The sequence below is a fragment of the Emys orbicularis genome, chromosome 20 (genome assembly GCF_028017835.1).
Source record: "Emys orbicularis isolate rEmyOrb1 chromosome 20, rEmyOrb1.hap1, whole genome shotgun sequence".
In the NCBI taxonomy this organism is placed as follows: Eukaryota; Metazoa; Chordata; order Testudines; family Emydidae; genus Emys; species Emys orbicularis.
In genome coordinates this window covers 18330368-18350436 of record NC_088702.1, presented here as the reverse complement: position 1 = coordinate 18350436, position 20069 = coordinate 18330368, and the positions used below count along the sequence as shown (strand labels likewise).

Genomic DNA, 20069 nt, shown 5'->3' with positions numbered 1-20069 from the left:
ACGGCCTGGGGGGCACCCGCAGGGGCAGCAGAGCCCACGGCAGCAGCGGGGGGATAGCAGGAAGGGCCGACGGGGAGGGAAGGGCTGGGATGCGCAGGGAACAATGGGGAGAGGGGTTATTGTTCTGCTGGTGGCTGCTGGGAGGTGCAGTCTCTGGAGAGGTGCATGCTGGGAGTTGTAGGCAGGTGCATGCTGGGAGATGCAGTCTCAGGCCAGGTGCATGCTGGGAGGTGTAGTCTCTGGCCAGGTGCATGCTGGGAGTTGTAGGCAGGTGCATGCTGGGAGTTGGCCAGTGTGTGCGGCCAGCGTGCGGGGCAGGAGCGGAGACTCCAGCTCCGACAGCGGGTGAGTCAGATCCCCCCCGCCCCCCCCCCCGGCTCTGTTTGTGCACCCCGCGGGAGGATCGGGGCTGGTACTTGGGGGGTGATGAGATTGTGCGGGAGGAGGCTGGCGGCGGCGGGGGGGAGATTTGGGGCTGGACGGGGCCCTAAGGGGTGAGGATTTGGCAGGGGGTTGAGGGGAGGGAGGCTGTTTATGGGTGTTGGGGGGCTGGGTGAAGGGGCTGTGCCGGGGGCTGGGTGAGTGGGGGTCTGGGAAAGGGACGGTGGGGGGCTGAGTGAGGCAGGGGCTGAGCAGGGTGCAGTGGGGGGTTGGGTGCGTTGTGGCTGGGCGGAGGATGGTGAGAGGGTTGGGAGGGGGACGGTGGGGGGCTGAGTGAGGTGGGGGGATGGGCAGGGGCAGTGGGGGGCTCGGTGAGTTGTGGCTGGGCGGAGGATGGTGAGAGGGTTGGGAGGGGGACGGTGGGGGGCTGAGTGAGGTGGGGGGATGGGCAGGGGCAGTGGGGGGCTCGGTGAGTTGTGGCTGGGCGGAGGATGGTGAGAGGGATGGGAGGGGGACGGTGGGGGGCTGGGCAGGGGACGGTGGGGGGCTGAGTGAAGCAGGGGGATGGGCAGGGGCAGTGGGGGGCTCGGTGAGTTGGGGGGCTGGCCTGCGTGCTCCCCCTCTAACCCTCACTCCATCTCTCCCAGCCCCCCCGCCATGCCGGCCCCCTGCTCTGCCTGCGGCGCCAGCCCGGCTGCCCTGCGGCGCCCCAAGACAGGCCACGCCCTGTGCCGCGCCTGCTTCCTGGCGGCCTTTGAGGAGGAGACGCACCAGGCCATCGTGGCCGGGCAGCTATTCCGGCCCGGCGAGACCGTGGCCATCGGCGCCTCGGGCGGCAAGGACTCCACGGTGCTGGCCCACCTGCTGCAGCTCCTTGACCAGCGCCACGGCTACGGCCTGCGCCTGCTGCTGCTCTCCGTGGACGAGGGCATCGCCGGCTACCGCGACGCCTCCCTGGCTGCCGTGCGCCGCCACCAGCGCCGCTCCGGCCTGCCCCTGCACGTGGTCTCCTACCGCCAGCTCTACGGCTGGAGCATGGACCGCATCGCCCGCCACCTCGGCCCCCGCAACAACTGCACCTTCTGCGGCGTCTTCCGGCGCCAGGCCCTCGACCGGGGCGCCCTGCTGATGGGTGCCGACAAGATCGCCACAGGTGAGGGGGAGCCACCGGGAGCCCTGCTGCTGGGAGGGGCAAGATGGCCACGGGGGGTGAGGGGAGCAGGAGAGCCCACAGGGAGTGTGTGGTATGGGAGAGCAGGGGCCAGGATCGCCCTGGGGGCGGGTGGGGTGGGGTGGGGTGTCAGCTGGAGGATTACTGCTCAGCATGCACATCTCCCCAGGTGTGCATGGGGGGGTCCTGTGGGATGGAGGCAGGGGGAGCTGAATTGCGGGAAGGGGGCATTGGGTCTTATTTTGGTGGGGCTCTGTGCTGGAGGAGGGGGTGCTATGTATTGGGGGGAGAGGTCACCGCAGGGTCCGACCCGGGGGCCCCCTCCGGCCTGACTCCTCCGCTCTTCCCCGCAGGGCACAATGCGGACGACGTGGCTGAGACGGTGCTGATGAACTTCCTGCGGGGCGACGTGGGTCGGCTGCGCCGGGGGGCGGGAACAGGGCCGGCAGGCGGGGAGGGGGCCGTGCCCCGCTGCAAGCCCCTGCGCCACGCCTACGAGAAGGAGATCGTCCTCTACGCCTACTTCCAGGGCCTGGACTACTTCAGCACCGAGTGCGTCTACGCCCCCCAGGCCTACCGCGGCTACGCCCGCGCCCTGCTCAAGGACCTGGAGGCCGCCCGGCCCAGCACCGTGGCCGACCTGGGCCACTCGGGCGAGCGGCTCTCGCTGCGGTCCGACCTCCGCATGCCGGCCCGCGGCACCTGCCAGCGCTGCGGCTACGTGGCCAGCCAGCCCCTGTGCAAGGCCTGCGTCCTGCTGGAGGGGCTCGACCGCGGCCTGCCCAAGCTGGGCATCGGCAAGCACCGGCGCCTGCGGGACAAGCTGCGGGACGGGCAGCCCCTCACCCAGGAGGAGCGCAGGCGTCTGGGGGCTCCGGCCGAGGGGGAGCCGCTGGAGGAGCAGGAGCCTCGTGGGGAGCTGGGGACAGACGAGGAGCCGTGGGGCAGACGGGAGCTGAGGGGCCCACAGGACCTGGACTTCTGAAGTGGTGTGGGGCGTGCCACTGAGACCAGCCATGCTCCTGTCTACAGCCCCACTCGGGGGCCGGGAGGGAGTGGGATCCAATGGGATACAACGGGGGAGATGGGAGCCAGGACTTCTGCGTTCTCTCCCTGGCTCTGGGAGGGGAGTGGGGTCTCGTGGTTACAGCAGAGGGGGCTGGGAGCCAGGACTCCTGGGTTCTATTTCCAAGTCACTGTGTGACTAGGTAAGTCACTTTTACCTTGCTGTGACTCAGTTGCTCCCTCCCACCCCTCTAGAATTGAGATAATGCAGCTTATATTTTGTAAACTGCTTTGAGAGCTGTTTATGATAAGTGCTCAGTATGAAGAAATGGCTCGTGGTTCTCTTCTGTACCAGGAGATTACAAGGACATGTGAAAGAGCTGATAATAAAACCGTTTTCTGAAGAAGAAATCACGCGGTGAACAGCCTCTCTAATCTTTGGCAATCACATAACAAAAGTCAGCCAGGCCCTTAAAAACTAAAAACCTGGCTCGCAAGTTTAAACTTAGACAGGGCTGCTTGAGATATTTGGAACAAAATAGGGTTTTTTTCTACCAAAAAATGTAGAAACCAAAATTTGGAAACACCTGACTCCCAGTTTTTTGTAACAGGGTTGGACGTTGTTGAACTGCAAAGCTTCATTTTTTTCCCAGTTGAAACAACTTTTTGGTTAGAAATTTGAGCAAATTCACGCGTTAAGGGGGCAAAGGTCCAAACTTGAGATGAGATATTTCAAAACGATTGAAAGGAAACTGCTTGAGGGATTGGAACTGAAGAAAAAGTTTTTCTCATGTAAATATTAGAGAGTTTGGAATTTTCAGTCTGATTTGGGGCTGGGTAATTTTTTCCTGAAAGTCTTGGGGCAGGGGAAACCTACAGCGTTTGTGGCCTGATTACACAGCCCCAGGTTGTGCCGGGTCACAGATTGCCTGGTTCAAACCACAAGGGTCAGAGGTGATGCGAAGAGTTTTACAGAAATGATTTTTAGTAAATCCACCCTGTAGAAATAAATGGCATGTAGGAACCTTTCTCTGCCATTCCCATTCTATAGCGGGGATGCAATGTCCATTTCTTCTCTAGAACAGGAATTCTCAAACTGGGGGTCCCAACCCAAAAGGGGGTGGCAAGGCTATTATAGGGGGGTTGTGAGACCTAGGGGTACCATATTTGAAGGACACTGTCAGAGGAAAAGGGGAACTGGTGCGGGGGTGGGTACAGCTTTCTGGCCGCCCAGCTCCGAAGGCAGTGCTGCCGCCAGCAGCAGCCAGGGTGGCCGTGCCTTACACCTGGGAGAGGACGAGGTTTCACTTTTATTACAACTCAGCAGCAAGAAGCGCGAAGTAGGGACCTAGGAGGACAGTTTGCACGCCAGTGTAGCCTTTTATTTCGTGTAACGTGAATTTTGTAACGTATCACACCACCGTGGGTTCGGATCTAGCGGCTACCGTTTCAAGCTTAACAGTGAAAGTCACCTCTGCTACGTGCTTTAGATGTAGAATCTCGAGGAACACAAAGCCCAAGGGTAGAGACCACACAGACATTCACAAGTACAAGGTCTAGTCTGTTTTATAGGTTTTATTAAAGTTATTCTCCAAGCCGATGGCAATTCTAGACAGACCTACGCACAAGTTACAACTATAGTTACTCTCACATCCTCACCAATTGTGTTAGGTCTGATGGGTCTCATGGTTTGAGCAGAGGGATGGTTCCTCCCGGAGATTCCCATAGCGAGCTCAATTTCCCCACTCTGGGCACCCTGGTTTTATGTGATTCTGCCTATAGCGAACTTCTGCACATGGACATGAAAGTGTCACTCCTCTTTTCCCTTGTCGGTCCCCTACAAACTTAAGGGACCCCGATTTCTATAGGTTGTGTAGGCTCTCTTTGTTCTCATTAGCATTGACGCGCAGCCTGTATCCTTGTGTTTAAGGCACACGCTGGAAACACATGTGCCTTTACAGCATTTTAGGATTTAAAATTCATCTTCCAGTAAATTTTTCTCATTACCCCTTGGCCCCTCTTTTCCCCATTATCTTAGAGCATCGGGTTTTTCTTCGCTCACTTACTTATACTGTATCAGCATTTCTTCGCTCCAAGGCCTAAACTAGCTAAGCTAAAATCTTTCAGGCCTCAGCCTACAGGTCTTGCATTTCAACCCTACTTACTCAGATACTGAATACGTGATTATTCCCTCTACATACTGATCAATCGTAGACTTCTATAGTCCTACAACTTAAGTATTGAGTATACAATGATTATATAGGACATAACGTGTTAATCAGATCACACAATAAATGTGATCAATAATCTAAAATCATTGGCTATACCAGAACAGAGGGAGACGAGGACAGAGCTGAAGCCAATGCAGGCTCCTACTGGCCCAGGTCCAGAGAGCAGGTAGGCACTGGGGTGGAGTGCGCCAGCGATGCCCAGACAGATGCGGCTGGGTTAGGGTTGCCAACCCTCCAGGATTGGCCTGGAGTCTCCTGGAATTGGCATTCATCTCCTAGTGACCACTGAAAGCAATCCGGGAATTATAATAGGATATTTTAAGAAAATGACATGATGTCATGTTGGAAAAAAAAATTGGAATAGCTTCAGTCAGAGTTGGCAGCCCTAGGCTGGGTGAGGGAGCTGATCTCCAGCTGGGCAGCGTAGGGAAGCCACTAGGGGATTCAGCGCCATTGATTGCAGGGATAATGCAGGCATGTGTCATTGCCTGCTCCTGTGAGTATGTCCAGTGATTTCCTGTCACTTTGGTTGGGGGGCGGGGTAATCACAGCCTGAAATATATTCAAAGGGGGAGCCCTGCTCTAGGATGGGTTTAAACAACCAGTTGCCCTTTGGGACAGTAGTATTTTCCATCTGATTCTCTAGGCCGGAGTGTCTCAGTCTTTTCCGCACGGGAGCGCACCATAGTCCTGTAGCCCCCCTCCCCACCCCCACCTCGTCTCGGTTTCAGATAATAGGCCCTGAATTTAATCACCTGACAGACCCTAGCAAAGGTTGGGAAAACTACTGTACCTCTGAGCTCTGCCCTAGCTCAACTGCCAGATCGGGGCTGGAGGTGGAAAACCCTGAGGTAGATTCTCTTGGCCGTTTGAAATAGCCATTCTGTCAAAATCAAAATGTTCGGTGTGGAGTCGGGGGTGGGGGGAAGTGTCTAAATGACTTATTTTGACATTTTCATTTCAGGTGCTATTCCTGGCTGCTGGCTGAGTCCCTTTCGGTGACTCAGTTTCCCCTTGTCTAATATGGGCGCATTGATACTGATCTTTGTGAAGCACTTTGACAGCCACAGATTGAAAACACCAGGTAGAGGGGAAGAATGGCCCAGTGGTTGTTGGGCACAACTCTAGGACTTGGAAACTCAGGCAATTCTCTGCTACACTACAGACTTCCTCTATGGGCTGGGGCAAGTCATTTTAGGCATTGAGATTCCATTGAAATCAATGATGCTGCCTGAGTCTGCTGAGAGGCAATGTAGCAGTAGGATTTTATGTTTGCATTTTATATAACGTAGAATGAAGAATAAAGAATAATAATGTAGCCTGTATTAAATGAATTGGTGTATGATTTGATTATATTCTGCCAGCCACCCTTTTTGAATAGCAGAAAGGAATGGCCTAATGGGCCATTGGTAGAGATGCATCAGCCAGCATCTGTGTCCGATGATGATTTTAAGGCAGTGACAGACCTTTAGGGTCACCACTTTGTTGTAGGTTTAGCATTTTAAAATAAGTAAAAGAATGCCATGATTGTTTTCTCCTACATTATAATTTGATGTTCCTGTTCAAATGCTCTGTGCAAATCAGTCCTGTTTTGTGTGCGAATAAGGAATGTGTGTGTTAGAAGATAAGTGTGAAGGCCATCACCGAACCAGATGTTCTAGGGAGGAACCAAGGACAGACGCAGGGGCGCTAGAAAATTACAACACACCCCTGTTGACATGTTGGAAGAGGGCAGATTGACGGCTCTAAAAGTAAGACAGGCACCTATTAATGGGGACAAGATAGCTGTGATCAAAACCAGCATGGGGTAACTCCCTGAGAGACTTAATTAAAAATAAGAAAAACAATTTAAGAAAACAAGCACTCCTCAAACAACAATTGATTACAGCATGACGGTGCAAAACTCATTGGTCCCAATGAAGGAAAATCTCTATATAAACAGGGGGCCTTGCCATGAAACTTTGGGTTCGTCCTGCCAAGACTTCCCTGGGTTCAATGGAACCCAGCTCCTCCCTACCCGTGATCAACCTAGCTGGCCACTAGATTGATCCAGACTCTGGACTGGTAACTATAACATCAACTGGCGGGATAGTGTGTGTGTGGTGTGATTGAATGCCTATGCTAATCGTTGTATTTCCAATACACGCGGCGTATTGCCTTTCCCCCCGAAAAAGATCCTGTGTGCTTCTTATAAGCATAACATTTTTGGTGGAGAATTGTGAAAGGGGAAAGACATGCAGCATGATTATTGAAAATACTGCTAAAAGCTGCACCATACGTATAAAGTGATCAATCACTCAGGTGTGCACACCCCTGAGCGTAGAGATACCGGGCAATACGGGGAGGATTAGCATCTTTGCTCTGACCCGTCTGTCGGGGAAAACTATACAGATAAGATATATGTGTAAACTGTTTGTACAAACTATCTAGGTACAGGTCTGTCTCATCTTACGCGGGGATTCCGTTCTGCGGTTAGCGCGTAAAGCGAAAACCGCGTCTAGCCAAAACCCCATTGAGTTCAATGGCGGGCGAAATCGCCCGCACTACAGGTATAGTAGTGTAAAACTGTTGCTTTTCTTTTTTTTTGTTTTGTTTTTGCCGACCGAGTAAAGTCGAAATCGCGCATGTTAAATGCGCATAAGATGCAACAGACCTGTATATGCACCCCCCGTCGTCGAGGTACCGGGCCCTAAGGCCTGTTTGTCCGGGAAAAATTACATAGGTGAATATACCCTCAGTCGTAGCAGGATTGAGCCCAAAAGGTAGAGGGCTTAGGGTTCCCCTCTCCTGCTCTGTCAGGAAGAGTTTTTAGTGGGTATAGACCAGGGGTCGGCAACCTTTCAGAAGTGGTGTGCCAAGTCTTCATTTATTCACTCTAATTTAAGGTTTCGCGGGCCAGTAATACATTTTAGCATTTTTAGAAGGTCTCTTTCTATAAGTCTATAATATATAACTAAACTATTGTTGTATGTAAAGTAAATAAGGTTGTTAAAATGTTTAAGAAGCTTCATTTAAAATTAAATTAAAATGCAGAGCCCCCCGGACCGGTGGCCAGGACCTGGGGAGTGTGAGTGCCACTGAAAATCAGCTTGCGTGCCGCCTTTGGCACGCGTGCTATAGATTGCCTACCCCTGGTGTAGACGTTTTGTGTTGTGTAAATCCCAGCACAAGCGTGGGCACGGAAAAGTTATAAGGGTAAAAAAAATATATATATATGTTCAGGTGGTATTTTCTATGCAAGACCCAACTCTGAAGGATATAGGAGTTTGGGCAGTGTAGTATTTTTGTGAGTGATATTGTGGTGATTTCACAATTTTGAGAGAAATGTTTAAGGAAAGGGACCAGGAGGGGGTGGGGCTAGTTGAGGAGCCCACTCTCCTTGCTAAATGGGTAGTGAGTGGAACAAAGCCTGTGTCCATGGAAGGGGCGGTTCAGCGAGAAAAGCCGGATCGGGCCCAGACAAGCAGGCAGGCAACAGATACAGGGATTGGAAAACAGGTTGGAAGCCTTGAGGGGCAGAGTGGCGGGAGTAAGGGAAGCAGTAAGTGCAGACATGGGGATTTCAGATCCCTGGGACAATACCTGGAAGGGTGATATCTGGGTTGATGGAGGAGTCTGTCAGGGCTGGTACAGATGTAGGGGCCTGCATAAAAACTTCTAAGCTTAACTACCAGCTTAGATCTGGTCCGCTGCCACCATTCTCGATGCTAGTCCCTTCCCTGGGTAGCCTTGAGAAACCTTCACCAGTTCCCTGGTGAAATACAGATCCAAACCCCTTGGATCTTAAAACAAGGAGAAATTAACCTTCCCCCTACCTCTCTCCCACCAACTCCTGGTGGATCAAGATCCAAACCCCTTGGATCTAAAAACAAGGAGAAATTAACCTTCCCCCTACCTCTCTCCCACCAACTCCTGGTGGATCAAGATCCAAACCCCTTGGATCTAAAAAACAGGAAAATCAATCAGGTTCTAAAAAAAGAAGGCTTTTAATTAAAGAAAAAGGTAAAAATCATCTCTGTAAAATCAGGATGGAAAATAACTTTACAGGGTAATCAAACTTAAAGAGCTCAGAGGATTCCCCTCTAGCCTTAGGTTCACAGTTATAGCAAACACAGATAAACACTCTAGCAAAAGGTACATTTACAAGTTGAGAAAACAAAGATAAACTAACACGCCTTGCCTGGCTGTTTACTTACAAGTTTGATAAGGAGAGACTTGTTCAGAAAGATTTGGAGAACCTGGATTGATGCCTGGTTCCTCTTAGCCCCAAGAGCGAACCCCTTCTAACAAAGAGCACAAAACAAAAAGCCACCCCCCCCCCCCCAGGATTTGAAAGTATCTTGTCCCCTTATTGGTCCTTTGGGTCAGGTGTCAGCCAGGTTACCTGAGTTTCTTAACCCTTTACAGGCAAAAGGATTTTGGAGTCTCTGGCCAGGAGGGATTTTTAGTACTGTACACAGGAGAGCTGTTACCCTTCCCTTTATAGTTATGACAGAGTCATTTTGGAAAATAAGCAAGTGTTTTAAGGAAAGAGAGTGAGACATTAACTCTGCAGAGGCTGGAGGGAAATAAGCAGTTGAACATTGTAAAAATGTTTTTTTTTTAAAAAAGTGTTATAGAAAGAGAATTCTTGGTTTCTCTGCAGCCATTCTGAAGGGAAAATGGGCCCTTTTCCAAAGGAATGTCTGTAAAGAAGCCAGGCAAAGAGACAGTCTGATTGAAATCATCTGACTATGAACAATTTAGTCAAATTCGCTAAAAGAACGTAAGGGGTTTCTATTGGAACTTAACTGCCCCCAAATTATACAAATGTAATCTGTGAACAGCTGTGTAAAAATTAAAGCAGTGGAAGGGATGTTAAGCAAAAGAGTATGTATGTATCTGTGTGTATAAATATGTTGTGTAAATATGTGGAGTGTTTAGGACCTAAACCAACACTCCTGGTTTGTAAAACTCTTGTTTTGTAGGTTTAAGATGAATTGGTTTGATTTGGTTTTGAAATAATACCACTCAAATCCATTTGAATCTTTCATTCAAAGTTGCAAAACTGAGAAACACTTTTTGCCAGACACAGGTAACTAGTGTTGTTTGGCTTTGGGATTTAGCATTTAACCCTTAAGGTACCTCAATGCTTTATAACGTTCAATATCTTTTCAAAGGCCTTGGTTACACTGGCACTTTACAGTGCTCAGGGGTGTGAAAAAACACCCCCCCTGAGCGCCGCGCTGTAAAGCGCCAGTGTAATCAGCGCCTGCAGCGCTGCACGCTACTCCCCTTGGAGAGGTGGAGTACTTGCAGCGCTGCGAGAGAGCTCTCACAGCGCTGGCAGCGCGACTACACTCGCACTTCACAGCGCATCCGCGAGTGTAGCCAAGGCCAAAGACCAAAGTCGTGGCTGCAGCAGGGCAGTCAAACCCAGAAGAATGGGAAGAAATTCTGGATTTGTTTTGTGGTAACAAAATAGCAAATAAAAACTAGTAAAATAATAAAAAGGTTAAAAAAAGACAGTGCCCCTCTGGAGCAACAGCAAGGGTATGGTGCACAAAGTAAAAAAGGCAACATTAAAAATACTGAGCCTGAAGGTGGCTCTGAGTAATCAGACTGTCACTTTGATAAGGGTACATGAAAACTTTGTAAGCACAAAAGAAACAGTTCCACCTTATCTACAAATTGATATGGCTAATGCTCTAGAAGTTAAACTATGAAGGGAATGTGCATTCTCCCCAGGCCGTGTGCAGTGTATATTGTAGAAGGGATACAAGAAATGCAAACAAAACATGCCACTTAATTAAAATCCTATCAGGGCTCCAAAGGGAGCCACCATAGGTTGTGTTTTCTTTTTCAGATAGCTGTGTGTTTTGGAAGCAGGAGTTGAAAGTGGAAAGAAATCAAAACTCTGGTGGAAGTTGATTGTGTCCCTTTTAAAACAAAGTCTCTGAGCTGCTTGGCTTTGGATCCAAAAGCAAGCCAGAAAGTGTTCCAGAGTAGCAGCCGTGTTAGTCTGTATCCGCAAAAATAACAGGAGTACTTGTGGCACCTTAGAGACTAACAAATTTATTAGAGCATAAGCTTTCGTGGGCTACAACCCACTTCTTCGGATGCATATAGAGTGAACTATATGCATCCGAAGAAGTGGGTTGTAGCCCACGAAAGCTTATGCTCTAATAAATTTGTTAGTCTCTAAGGTGCCACAAGTACTCCTGTTATTTTTCCAGAAAGTGTCTGAGTTAATGCAAATCACCTAACTGATAGAGGAAGGAGAGAACTGCCCATAAATGGCAGCACAAAAGAGCCGTAGATAAAGGACATACGTGGTCAGCAAACAAACTACCTGAAACCAAAAGGCTCAAATTATGACCCTCCAGAGAAAGGTGGAAAAAGGAGTCAAACCTAAAAAAAAAATAAAAATAAAACAGGTTAACCCTAAGTAGAAAAAAATATTCTTTTTGTATGTGTGTGCAGTGCTAAAGTCTAAAGATAGGTACAAAAGTGGTCTGCTTATATACGACACCCCTACCTTTCAATTCACCAAAACCCCAAGGCTATAATTAAATTAAAAAGCCTATGCAAAAATGTCAAGAGGGCATTGAACACACTGGCCTCAAAAACAAATTGTCTAAATAAAAGGCCTGGTATAACAAGATAGTTTTAATACATTTGATGTTAATACATTGGAATAAATGTAATGTTAATAAGTACTGCTAAAAGGATTCAATTTCCTTAGCCCACACATTTATAAATATGCTGAAATCACTCACCCATTGTGGAAACTGCTAAAGAAAAACACAGAATGGGAATGGGGAAAAGAGCAGGACTCCGTGTTAACCCTGCTAAAACACAAGGCTCTCCCAACCCCAGCCCTGCGTTTCCCTGATGAATCACAGCCTTGTGTTATTTGTTTGGCAGCTAATAACATGGCCTTGGCTGCCACACTATTAAAAAACAATGAAAAGGAGAAACTAGTGCCAGTAGCATATGACTCTAGAAAATTACAAGGAGCAGAAATAAATGTTGATCCCTGTGAATGTGAGTGTCTAGCAGCCGTCTGGGCAGTACAATCTTTTGAGCCTCTCACAGGTACAGCCCCGATTACTATCCAAAGCACCCACACTCCTCTCAAGTACATTTGATCAGGGAGACTGATGGGAGGTAAAGTCTCAAACACCCGAATGGCCCAATGGACGCTTACTTTAGTTAACAGAGGGGTGATAACAGAAACAGTGTCCAAGCCGGACATGCTAACACATGCCCTGATTGAGAAAGGGAACCGACATGAGTGTCCTGAGGTCATTCTGGAGCAAAGAATTGCCTTGGTAGAGGCACCCCCACTGGAAGAATTAGATACCGTGGGTCAAGAAAAGCACGTCTGGTTTACTGACGGGAGTGCAATGGTAGTAAAAGGGAAAAAAATGTGTAAAATATGCTGCCATTAACTTAGGCTAGGTCCACACTACCCGCCTGATTCGGCGGGTAGAGATTGATCTTCTGGGATCGATTTATCGCATCTCATCTGGACGCGATAAATCGATCCCAGAAGCGCTCCCCCGTCGACTGCGGAACTCCTGCTCGCCGAGAGGAGGAAGCGCTGTCGACGGGGGAGCTTGCCTGCGCCGCGTGGACCCGCAGTAAGTAAACTTAGTTCGATCTAGGAAACGTCGACTTCAGCTACGCTATTCTCGTAGCTGAAGTTGCGTTTCCTAGATCGATCCCCCGCCCCAGTGTGGACCAAGCCTTAGAAGAGGAAGTCATTCAGGGATGTCTAGACCATGGATCAGCTCAGAGTGCCGATCTCCACGCAATTTATCAAGTTTTAAGGCAATATGAAAATTCCCCACGGCCCGTGTATATTTATGCTGACGGTGATTTTTGTGTGAACGGGATACAGTTTTGGATACATGATTGGTATAGGAACAGGTGGAAAGCAGCGGATGGAAAGGATCTTGCATATTCAGAGGAATGGAAATGGATTTACCAGTGGGTAACAAAGAGCCCTGAACAGTTAAAAGTGCAACATGTAAAGACACACAGTAAAGGAACGGGTATGGAATAATCAGGTAGATCAGGCCTGCACAACAGGCGGCCCGCGTGGGCTCACTGTGCGGCCCGCGGGGGTTGAGTAGATGGGCTCAGTGTGCGGCCCGCGGGGGAGTGAGTAGGCAAGCGGCGGGTAAGGGAGGGGGGCTGAGTAGGCGAGCGGGCGGGCAGTGGCGGGGAATGAGTAGGCGAGCCGGGCTGGTGGAGGGCTGAGGAGGCGAGTGGGCAGGCAGTAGCAGGGGGGGCAGGTGAGCTGGTGGCGGGGGAGGGAGGGCTGAGGAGGCGAGTGGGCGGGCAGTGGCGGGGGTAAGTAGGTGAGCCAGCGGGCGTGGGGGGCTGAGGAGGCGAGTGGGCGGGCAGTGGCGGGGGGGCAGGTGAGCCAGCGAGCCGGAGGGGTGGGGGGCTGAGGAGGCGAGCGAGCAGGCAGTGGCGGGGGATGAGTAGGCGAGCCGGGGGAGGGGGGCTGAGGAGGCGAGCGGCGAATCGGTGGCTGACCTGTTCTACTGATCTGGTCTAGCTCCCATCCCCTCTCCCAGGGCCGGCTCCAGGCACCAGCAAAACAAGCAAGTGCTTGGGGCGGCACATTTCCAGGGGCGGCATTCTGGCGCCAGCCATCACAGGTGCCGACTCCGGGGCATGGGGAAAAAGGGCCCCGCCGCCCCAGCTTACCTCCACCTGCTCCCCTGAGCGCGCCGCCGCCGCTCCGCTTCTCCCCCTCCCTCCCAGGCTTGCCGCGCACGACAGGCTGGGAGGAAGGAGAAGCCAAGTGGCGGGGCGCTCGGGGGAGGCGGCGGAGGTGAGCTGGAGCGGGGAGCGGTTCCTCTACTCCCCGTTACTTCCTGCGCCCCCCCACCCTAGCTCACCTCCGCTCCGCCTGCTCCCCATGAACGCGCCGCCGCTCCGCTTCTCCCCCCTCCCTCCCTCCCTCCCGGGCTTGACACGTGCGAAACCGCTATTTCGCGCAGCAAGGCTGGGAGGGAGGAGAAGCCGAGCGGCGGGCGCTCGGGGGAGGCGGTGGTGGTGGAGCGGAGGTGAGCTGGAGCGGGGAGCAGTTCCTCTACCCCCCCCATTACTTCCTGCGCCCCCCCACCCTAGCTCACCTCTGCTCCGCCTGCTCCCCTGAACACGCCACTGCTCTGCTTCTCCCCCCTCCCTCACCTGAGAGGGAGGAGGGAGAAGCGGAGCAGCAGCGCGCCTGGGGGAGCAGGCAGAGCGGAGGTGAGCTAGGGCAGGAGGTCACGGGGGGGCCGCAGGAAGCAATGGGGGGGGGGGGAGAAATGCGGCATGCCGGAGGAGGAGGCGGTGCTGGGGATTTGGGGAAGGGGTTCGGAAGGGGTGGGTCCGGGGGCAGAGGGGCACGAAAAAGAAAGGGGAGGCGGCCAAAATTTTTTTTGCTTGGGGCGGCAAAAATCCTAGAGCCGGCCCTGCCCTCTCCAAGGGTTGCAGCTGTCTGGAGGTGCCTGCCTTCCACGCCTTCCTCATTCACACCTCATTCATTCAACAGGGCAATTGATTACAAAGTGGGGGGAAGATCTTATTCTACTTCTAGCAAAAAGACATTTTTCTTTTACCTTAATTATACTACCTTAGGGGCCTGCTATAACATATTACCGAGGTTCAATACTGCTGTTTCGGTGGGGCGGCGCTGGGGAAGGAGGGTTTGTTTCCACGGGGCAGGTGGCGCCGTGTGTGTGTGTGTTTCGGTGGCGCTGGGGTGGTTGTTTCCGTGGGGCGGGCGGCGCTGGGGGAAGGTGTTGTGTTTCGGGGGGGCTGGGTGGCGCTGGGGGGGGGGGGGGCGGCGCTCGGGGGGTTTCGGCCCTCAGCTGTTTTCTTTGGAGTAATATGGCCCTCGCCACTTTACGAGTTGTGCAGGCCTGAGGTAGATACAGTAGCCCAACAGCACTACATAGCAGTTGTAACCAGAGGTCAGAAAAGGAACGTCTGTGGTGACACCTCTGAGCCAATAGATGGCACTACAGACCGCCCTAATCGAGTTCTGGGGAAAATGGAAAGACAGGAGTTACTTAATGTAGCCCATCAGTTTATGCATGAAGGAGTGGAAGGGGCTTTAAGAAGACTAAAGCAAGTAGAATGGGAGTGTATGGAAGATGATGTTAAAACATGGGTGTGAAATTGTGTGCGGTGCGCTCAGGACAAGGCTCGTCCTCTGCACTGGCAACCCATGATGCACCAATGAAGGCTTGGGCCATGGCCCAGGGTTCAAATTGATTTTATTAATAAATTGCCAAGGAGTAAGGAAGGATTCCAGTATTTATTGGTAATAATTGATTCCTTTTCAGGATGAGTGGAGGCATTTCCCACTAAAAATAACAGCACCAGGGTGGTAGCCAAAAAGTTCTTTCACGAGGTAGTGTGGAAATATGGCACCCCCAAAATAATAAATTCTGACAATGGGGGAGCCTTTGTAGGAGAAATCTTTACAACAATGATACAAGCCTTGGGAATTAAACAAAAGCTCCATATACCATACTGGCCTCAGTCCTCAGGCCAAGGAGAGCGCATGAATCGCACTATTAAGAAAGCGCTCCGGAAGGTAGTAAATCACACAGGGAAAGACGGGCCGGATAAACTGCCTCTGATTTTGGCTGCCATCCACAGCAGTAATAGACTAAGGACAAAAATTCAACCCTTTCAAATTCTGTTTGGACATCCAATGTGCCTAATAATTGATCCTAGTTACCTGGTACAGGGTCAAGAAGAGAGCTCAAATATAACCCAGCATGATTATTTTCAATGGCTCAAACAGTTACAAGAAGATAAAACCACCCTCCAGTATGGGGTTAATCAGGCCTTTGAACACATGAACAACAAAATTCAGAACCAAAGGCCCACAAAGGCAGCCCTGTGGGAAACAAGGGACCAAATCATGTACCTTAAAATGGGAAAAAGGGGCCACTCACTGGAATCAAAATGGATAGGCCCTTACTCCATAGTGGACCTCCTTAGCCCACTGGTACACCGGATTGAAAAAATGGAAAACGAAAATGGGTCAATTTTTCACAAATTAAACTTTACATAAATAATGTCTGAATTCTTTACAGAAAAGGACTTCCCAGAACCTGAGCACAAGGCGCTGCTTAACCACCACAATTTTAATCCACAGAAAATGAGACTCCAGTGCAAGGTTTGGCTTTACCTGCTTCTGGGAACTTTCAGTGCCCAAATAATTAGAGGAATCATAGAAGATCAGGGTTGGAAGGGACCTCAAGAGGTCATCTAGTCCAACCCCCTGCTCAAAGCAGGACCAACCTCAACTAAATCATCCCAGCCAGGGCTTTGCCAAGCCGGGCCTTAAAAACCTCTAAGGAAGGAGATTCCATCTTCTCCCTACGTAACCCATTCCAGTGCTTCACCACCCTCCTAGTGAAATAGTGTTTCCTAATATCCAACCTAAACCTCCCCCACTGCAACTTGAGACCATTGCTCCTTGTTCTGTCATCTGCCACCTCTGAGAACAGCCGAGCTCCATCCTCTTTGGAACCCCCTTTCAGGTAGTTGAAAGCAGCTATCAAATCCCCCCTCACTCTTCTCTTCTGCAGACTAAATAAGCCCAGTTCCCTCAGTCTCTCCTCGTAAGTCATGTGTCCCAGCCCCCTGATCATTTACGTTGCCCTCCGCTGGACTCTCTCCAATTTGTCCACATCCTTTCTGTAGTGGGGGGCCCAAAACTGGACACAATACTCTAGATGTGGCCTCACCGGTGCCGAATAGAGGGGAATAATCACGTCCCTCGATCTGCTGGCAACGCTCCTACTAATACAGCCCAATATGCCGGTGGCCTTCTTGGCAACAAGGGCACACACTGCTGACTCATATCCAGCTTCTCGTCCACTGTCATCCCCAGGTCCTTTTCTGCAGAACTGCTGCTTAGCTAGTCAGTCCCCAGCCTGCAGGGCCGTCCCTACCCATACACAAAGTACGCAGCTGCGTAAGGCACCAGAAAATGTGGGGCACCAAAGTTCCTGGTGCCCTACACAGCTGTGTGCTGTTCCAGCCCCTGCTCTGCCTCTTCCCCATGGCCCCCGCCCCTGTTGTGCCCCAGCCCCGCCTCTTCCCACCCCCGCTCTGCCCCACCCCCACTCCCCTGAGGACTGCAGCAGGGGTCAGGCACCCTGCACTCACCATCAGCAGGAAGTGGAGCGACCCGGCCCCAACCTACTCCACTCCACTGGTTCGTGCTGGGGGGCAGTTCCCCCTTGCCCCCGAAGCCTGCTCCTGCCCCGCCCCCGCAGAGGCCTGGGGCCAGCCCCCCACCAGAGGCCTGCCCCTCCCCCTGCAGGGGGGCTGCGTAGGGCACCAAAATGGCTAGGGATGGCCCTGCCAGCCTGTAGCAGTGCATGGGATTCTTCCATCCTCAGTGCAGGACTCTGCATTTGTCCTTGTGGAACCTCATCAGGTTTCTTTTGGCCCAATCCTCCAATTTGTCTAGGTCACTCTGGACCCTATCCCTACCCTCTCCCCCCAGCTTAGTGTTATCCGCGAACTTGCTGAGGGTGGAATCCATCCCATCATCCAGATCATTGATAAAGATGTTGAACAAAACCAGCCCCAGGACCAACCCCTGGGGCACTCCGCTTGATACCGGCTGCCAACTAGACATCGACTGAAGTCCCCCATTAGAAATAGGGACTGTGTTCTGGAAACTTCAGTTAGTTGTCCGAAGAAAGCCTCGTCTATGTCATCCTCCTGGTCCGGTGGTCTATAGCACACGCCCACCACGACATCACCCCTGTTGCTCTCGCTTCTAAACTTAACCCAAACACTCTTAACAGGCTTTCCTCCAGTTTCATACTGGAGCTCTGAGCAATCATATCGCTCTCTTACATACAGTGCAACTCCTCCACCTTTCCTCCCCTGCCTGCCCTTCCTGAACAGTTTATACCCACCCATGACAGAAGAAGCAGCCCTCCTCATAAGCTAATGTGCATCGGCAGTCAAAAAAGCGAACAAAATGTTGGGAAGTCATTAGGAAAGGGATAGATAGCAAGACAGAAATGTAATATTGCCTCTCTATAAATCCATGGTATGCCCACAGCTTGAATACTGGAGCTGGTCCCCCATCTCAAAAAGAATTGGAATTGGAATTGGAAAAGGTACAGAAAAGGGCAACCAAAATGATTAGGGGTATGGAACAGCTTCCATATGAGGTGACATTTCTCCGTCTGCAAATGTGGGAACCGTTTTAAAATCGAGATCCAATCAATTACAACACGTCAGGGAAGATTCTAGGCATCAATGATCTGATCATTGGGTTGATGGCGGTAAACAGATTCCCATAAGGCTCCCTCCCTCCCTCTTCCCAAGAGCCACCCTCATCCGCTCTCCCCTTTCTGCTCTTGCATCCTCTGCAAACTTTCGAAGACGGATGCCTCGTGATGGCCTTCGCTCATGGGGATGTTGCCTAGTGGTCAGGGTTTCGGCCCTTTGGGGGGGAAGGGCGCGGCAGATGGTGGGGGAGCCCAGGGCTATTGTCCAAAGTTTGCAGTTTATCACAGGAAGCTCTGAAGGGTGCTTGGCACCTCTTCGCGGCCGGGCGTGGCATGGTAGCTCTCTCCTTCTTGGGGTGGCAGCTGCCTCTGTAACGCTGACAGATCTCGGTCGGCGACTCGTCGGTGGCCGGGATCGAACCGGAGACCTCTGGAGCTTAGTGCATGGGCCTCTACAGCATGAGCTAAAAGCCACCTGGCTGTTAGCTATGGCTGTAGAGAAGACTCGTTTTATCTCTCCCTCTAAGTGGTCTTGGTGCCACTAGCTGGGACACACCACCACACCCAGAAGGTGTGTGGTTACATACTTCCCCTAGCTGAGGAAGCGCGTCCTGAGTTCCCAGTTGTAATCCCGGACGACCCCTGTAACGATGAGGCCTCTGGCGGGACCCTACCGAGAGTATCAATTCCGGACCAATTGCTTGGAGCAGGGCAGTCACAGCCCAAGGCTGGGTGTCCTTTACTACTATTAAAGCACGCCACACCAGCCATGCAGAGAGGACTTTGGTTTTACCCCACTGGCTAATCGGACGTCATACAAGCAATTCCTTCAGAGATTCCAGTTCCCTTGTATCACCACCAGCACCACTCCTTATGGGGATGAACGGTTATGAAAACCAAGACCCCAGGAAAAGAAAAAAGGTTCTCTCAAAGGACCAAGCCCCACATCCAGGTCAATAGACAAGTCAGATCTTACCCACAAATCACACTGTTGCCAATCCTTTAGCATCTAAAATCTAAAGGTTTATTCATAAAAAGAAAGAAAGATAGAGGAGAGTTAAAATTGTGAAAGGAATCAATTCCATACAGAAATGGCAAAGTTCTTGGTTCAGGCTTGTAGCAGTGACGGAATAAACTGCAGGCACAAATCAAGTCTCTGGAGAACATCTAGAGATTTGGATGGGTCATTCAGTCCACTGTCAGAGCTTCAGTTTGTAGCAAAGTTCCTCCCAAATGGAGGGGTTTCCAGGGCCTTTTCTATCCTCTGCCGTGGGGAAGGACCCCTTTGTTCTTACTGTGGAAAAGCACAGCAGCAAGGTGGAGTTTGGAGTCACATGGGCAAGTCACATGTCCATGCCTGAGTCCGTTCTTTACAGGTAGAGCAGCCATTGCTCACATGCTACCTTGAACGTTCCCAGGAAGGCTTCTCATACGTGGACTGGAGTCTCCCAAGCTCCATTGTGAGTTAAGTGATTCTTGATTGGGCACTTCATCAGAAAATTCCTTTCTCAAGAAACTGACCAAATGCTTCACGAATGCTACTTAGAACCAAACACATTGCGATACAAGTGCATAGCCAATACTCATAACTTCAAATACAAAAGTGATACACACGTACAGACAGCATCATCATACCCAGCAAATTACAACCTTTCCATAGACACCTCACATGACCTCCTTCGTACAAGATTTGGTGCAACTCTAGGACCTTGGCTGCAGCAAGGATCGATACGGTCACAGTTCATGTCAATAAAGTCACAACCCCTCAGTTAGAACACCGAGAGACCCCGGTCGTCAGCGGGCAGGATCGAACCTGGGGGCTTAGTGCATGAGCCTCTCCAGCAGGAGCTAAAAGCCAACTGGCTATTCGCTAAGGCTATGGAGCTGACTCCTTTAATTCTCTCTCTAGGTGGTCTCAGCGCCACTAGCTGGGACAGAACACCACACCCTGGTGCAACAGGAGCAGGTCCTCCCTTCCCTCGGGGCGAGGGACCTTCAGGTAGTTGCTGAGGGAGAGAT

The 20069-nt window shown here is 51.3% G+C and overlaps 1 protein-coding gene across 1 annotated transcript; it reads left to right on the top strand.

The window, feature by feature from the left end:
- The first annotated feature begins 297 nt into the window (after positions 1 to 297).
- On the top strand, positions 298 to 2537 carry CTU1 (cytosolic thiouridylase subunit 1). Its single transcript, XM_065420347.1, has 3 exons — positions 298 to 345; positions 1029 to 1534; positions 1906 to 2537. The coding sequence occupies exons 2-3, from the start codon at positions 1039 to 1041 to the stop codon at positions 2535 to 2537; spliced, it is 1128 nt and encodes a 375-aa protein (XP_065276419.1). The 5' UTR covers positions 298 to 345; positions 1029 to 1038.
- Positions 2538 to 20069: the final 17532 nt, after the last annotated feature.

Bases quoted from the DNA above. Each gene is read 5' to 3' on its own strand.
- CTU1 (XM_065420347.1), top strand. From the start codon at position 1,039: ATGCCGGCCCCCTGCTCTGCCTGCGGCGCCAGCCCGGCTGCCCTGCGG. The intron at 1,535-1,905 runs GTGAGGGGGAGC...TCTTCCCCGCAG, and splicing joins TGCCGACAAGATCGCCACAG to GGCACAATGCGGACGACGTG.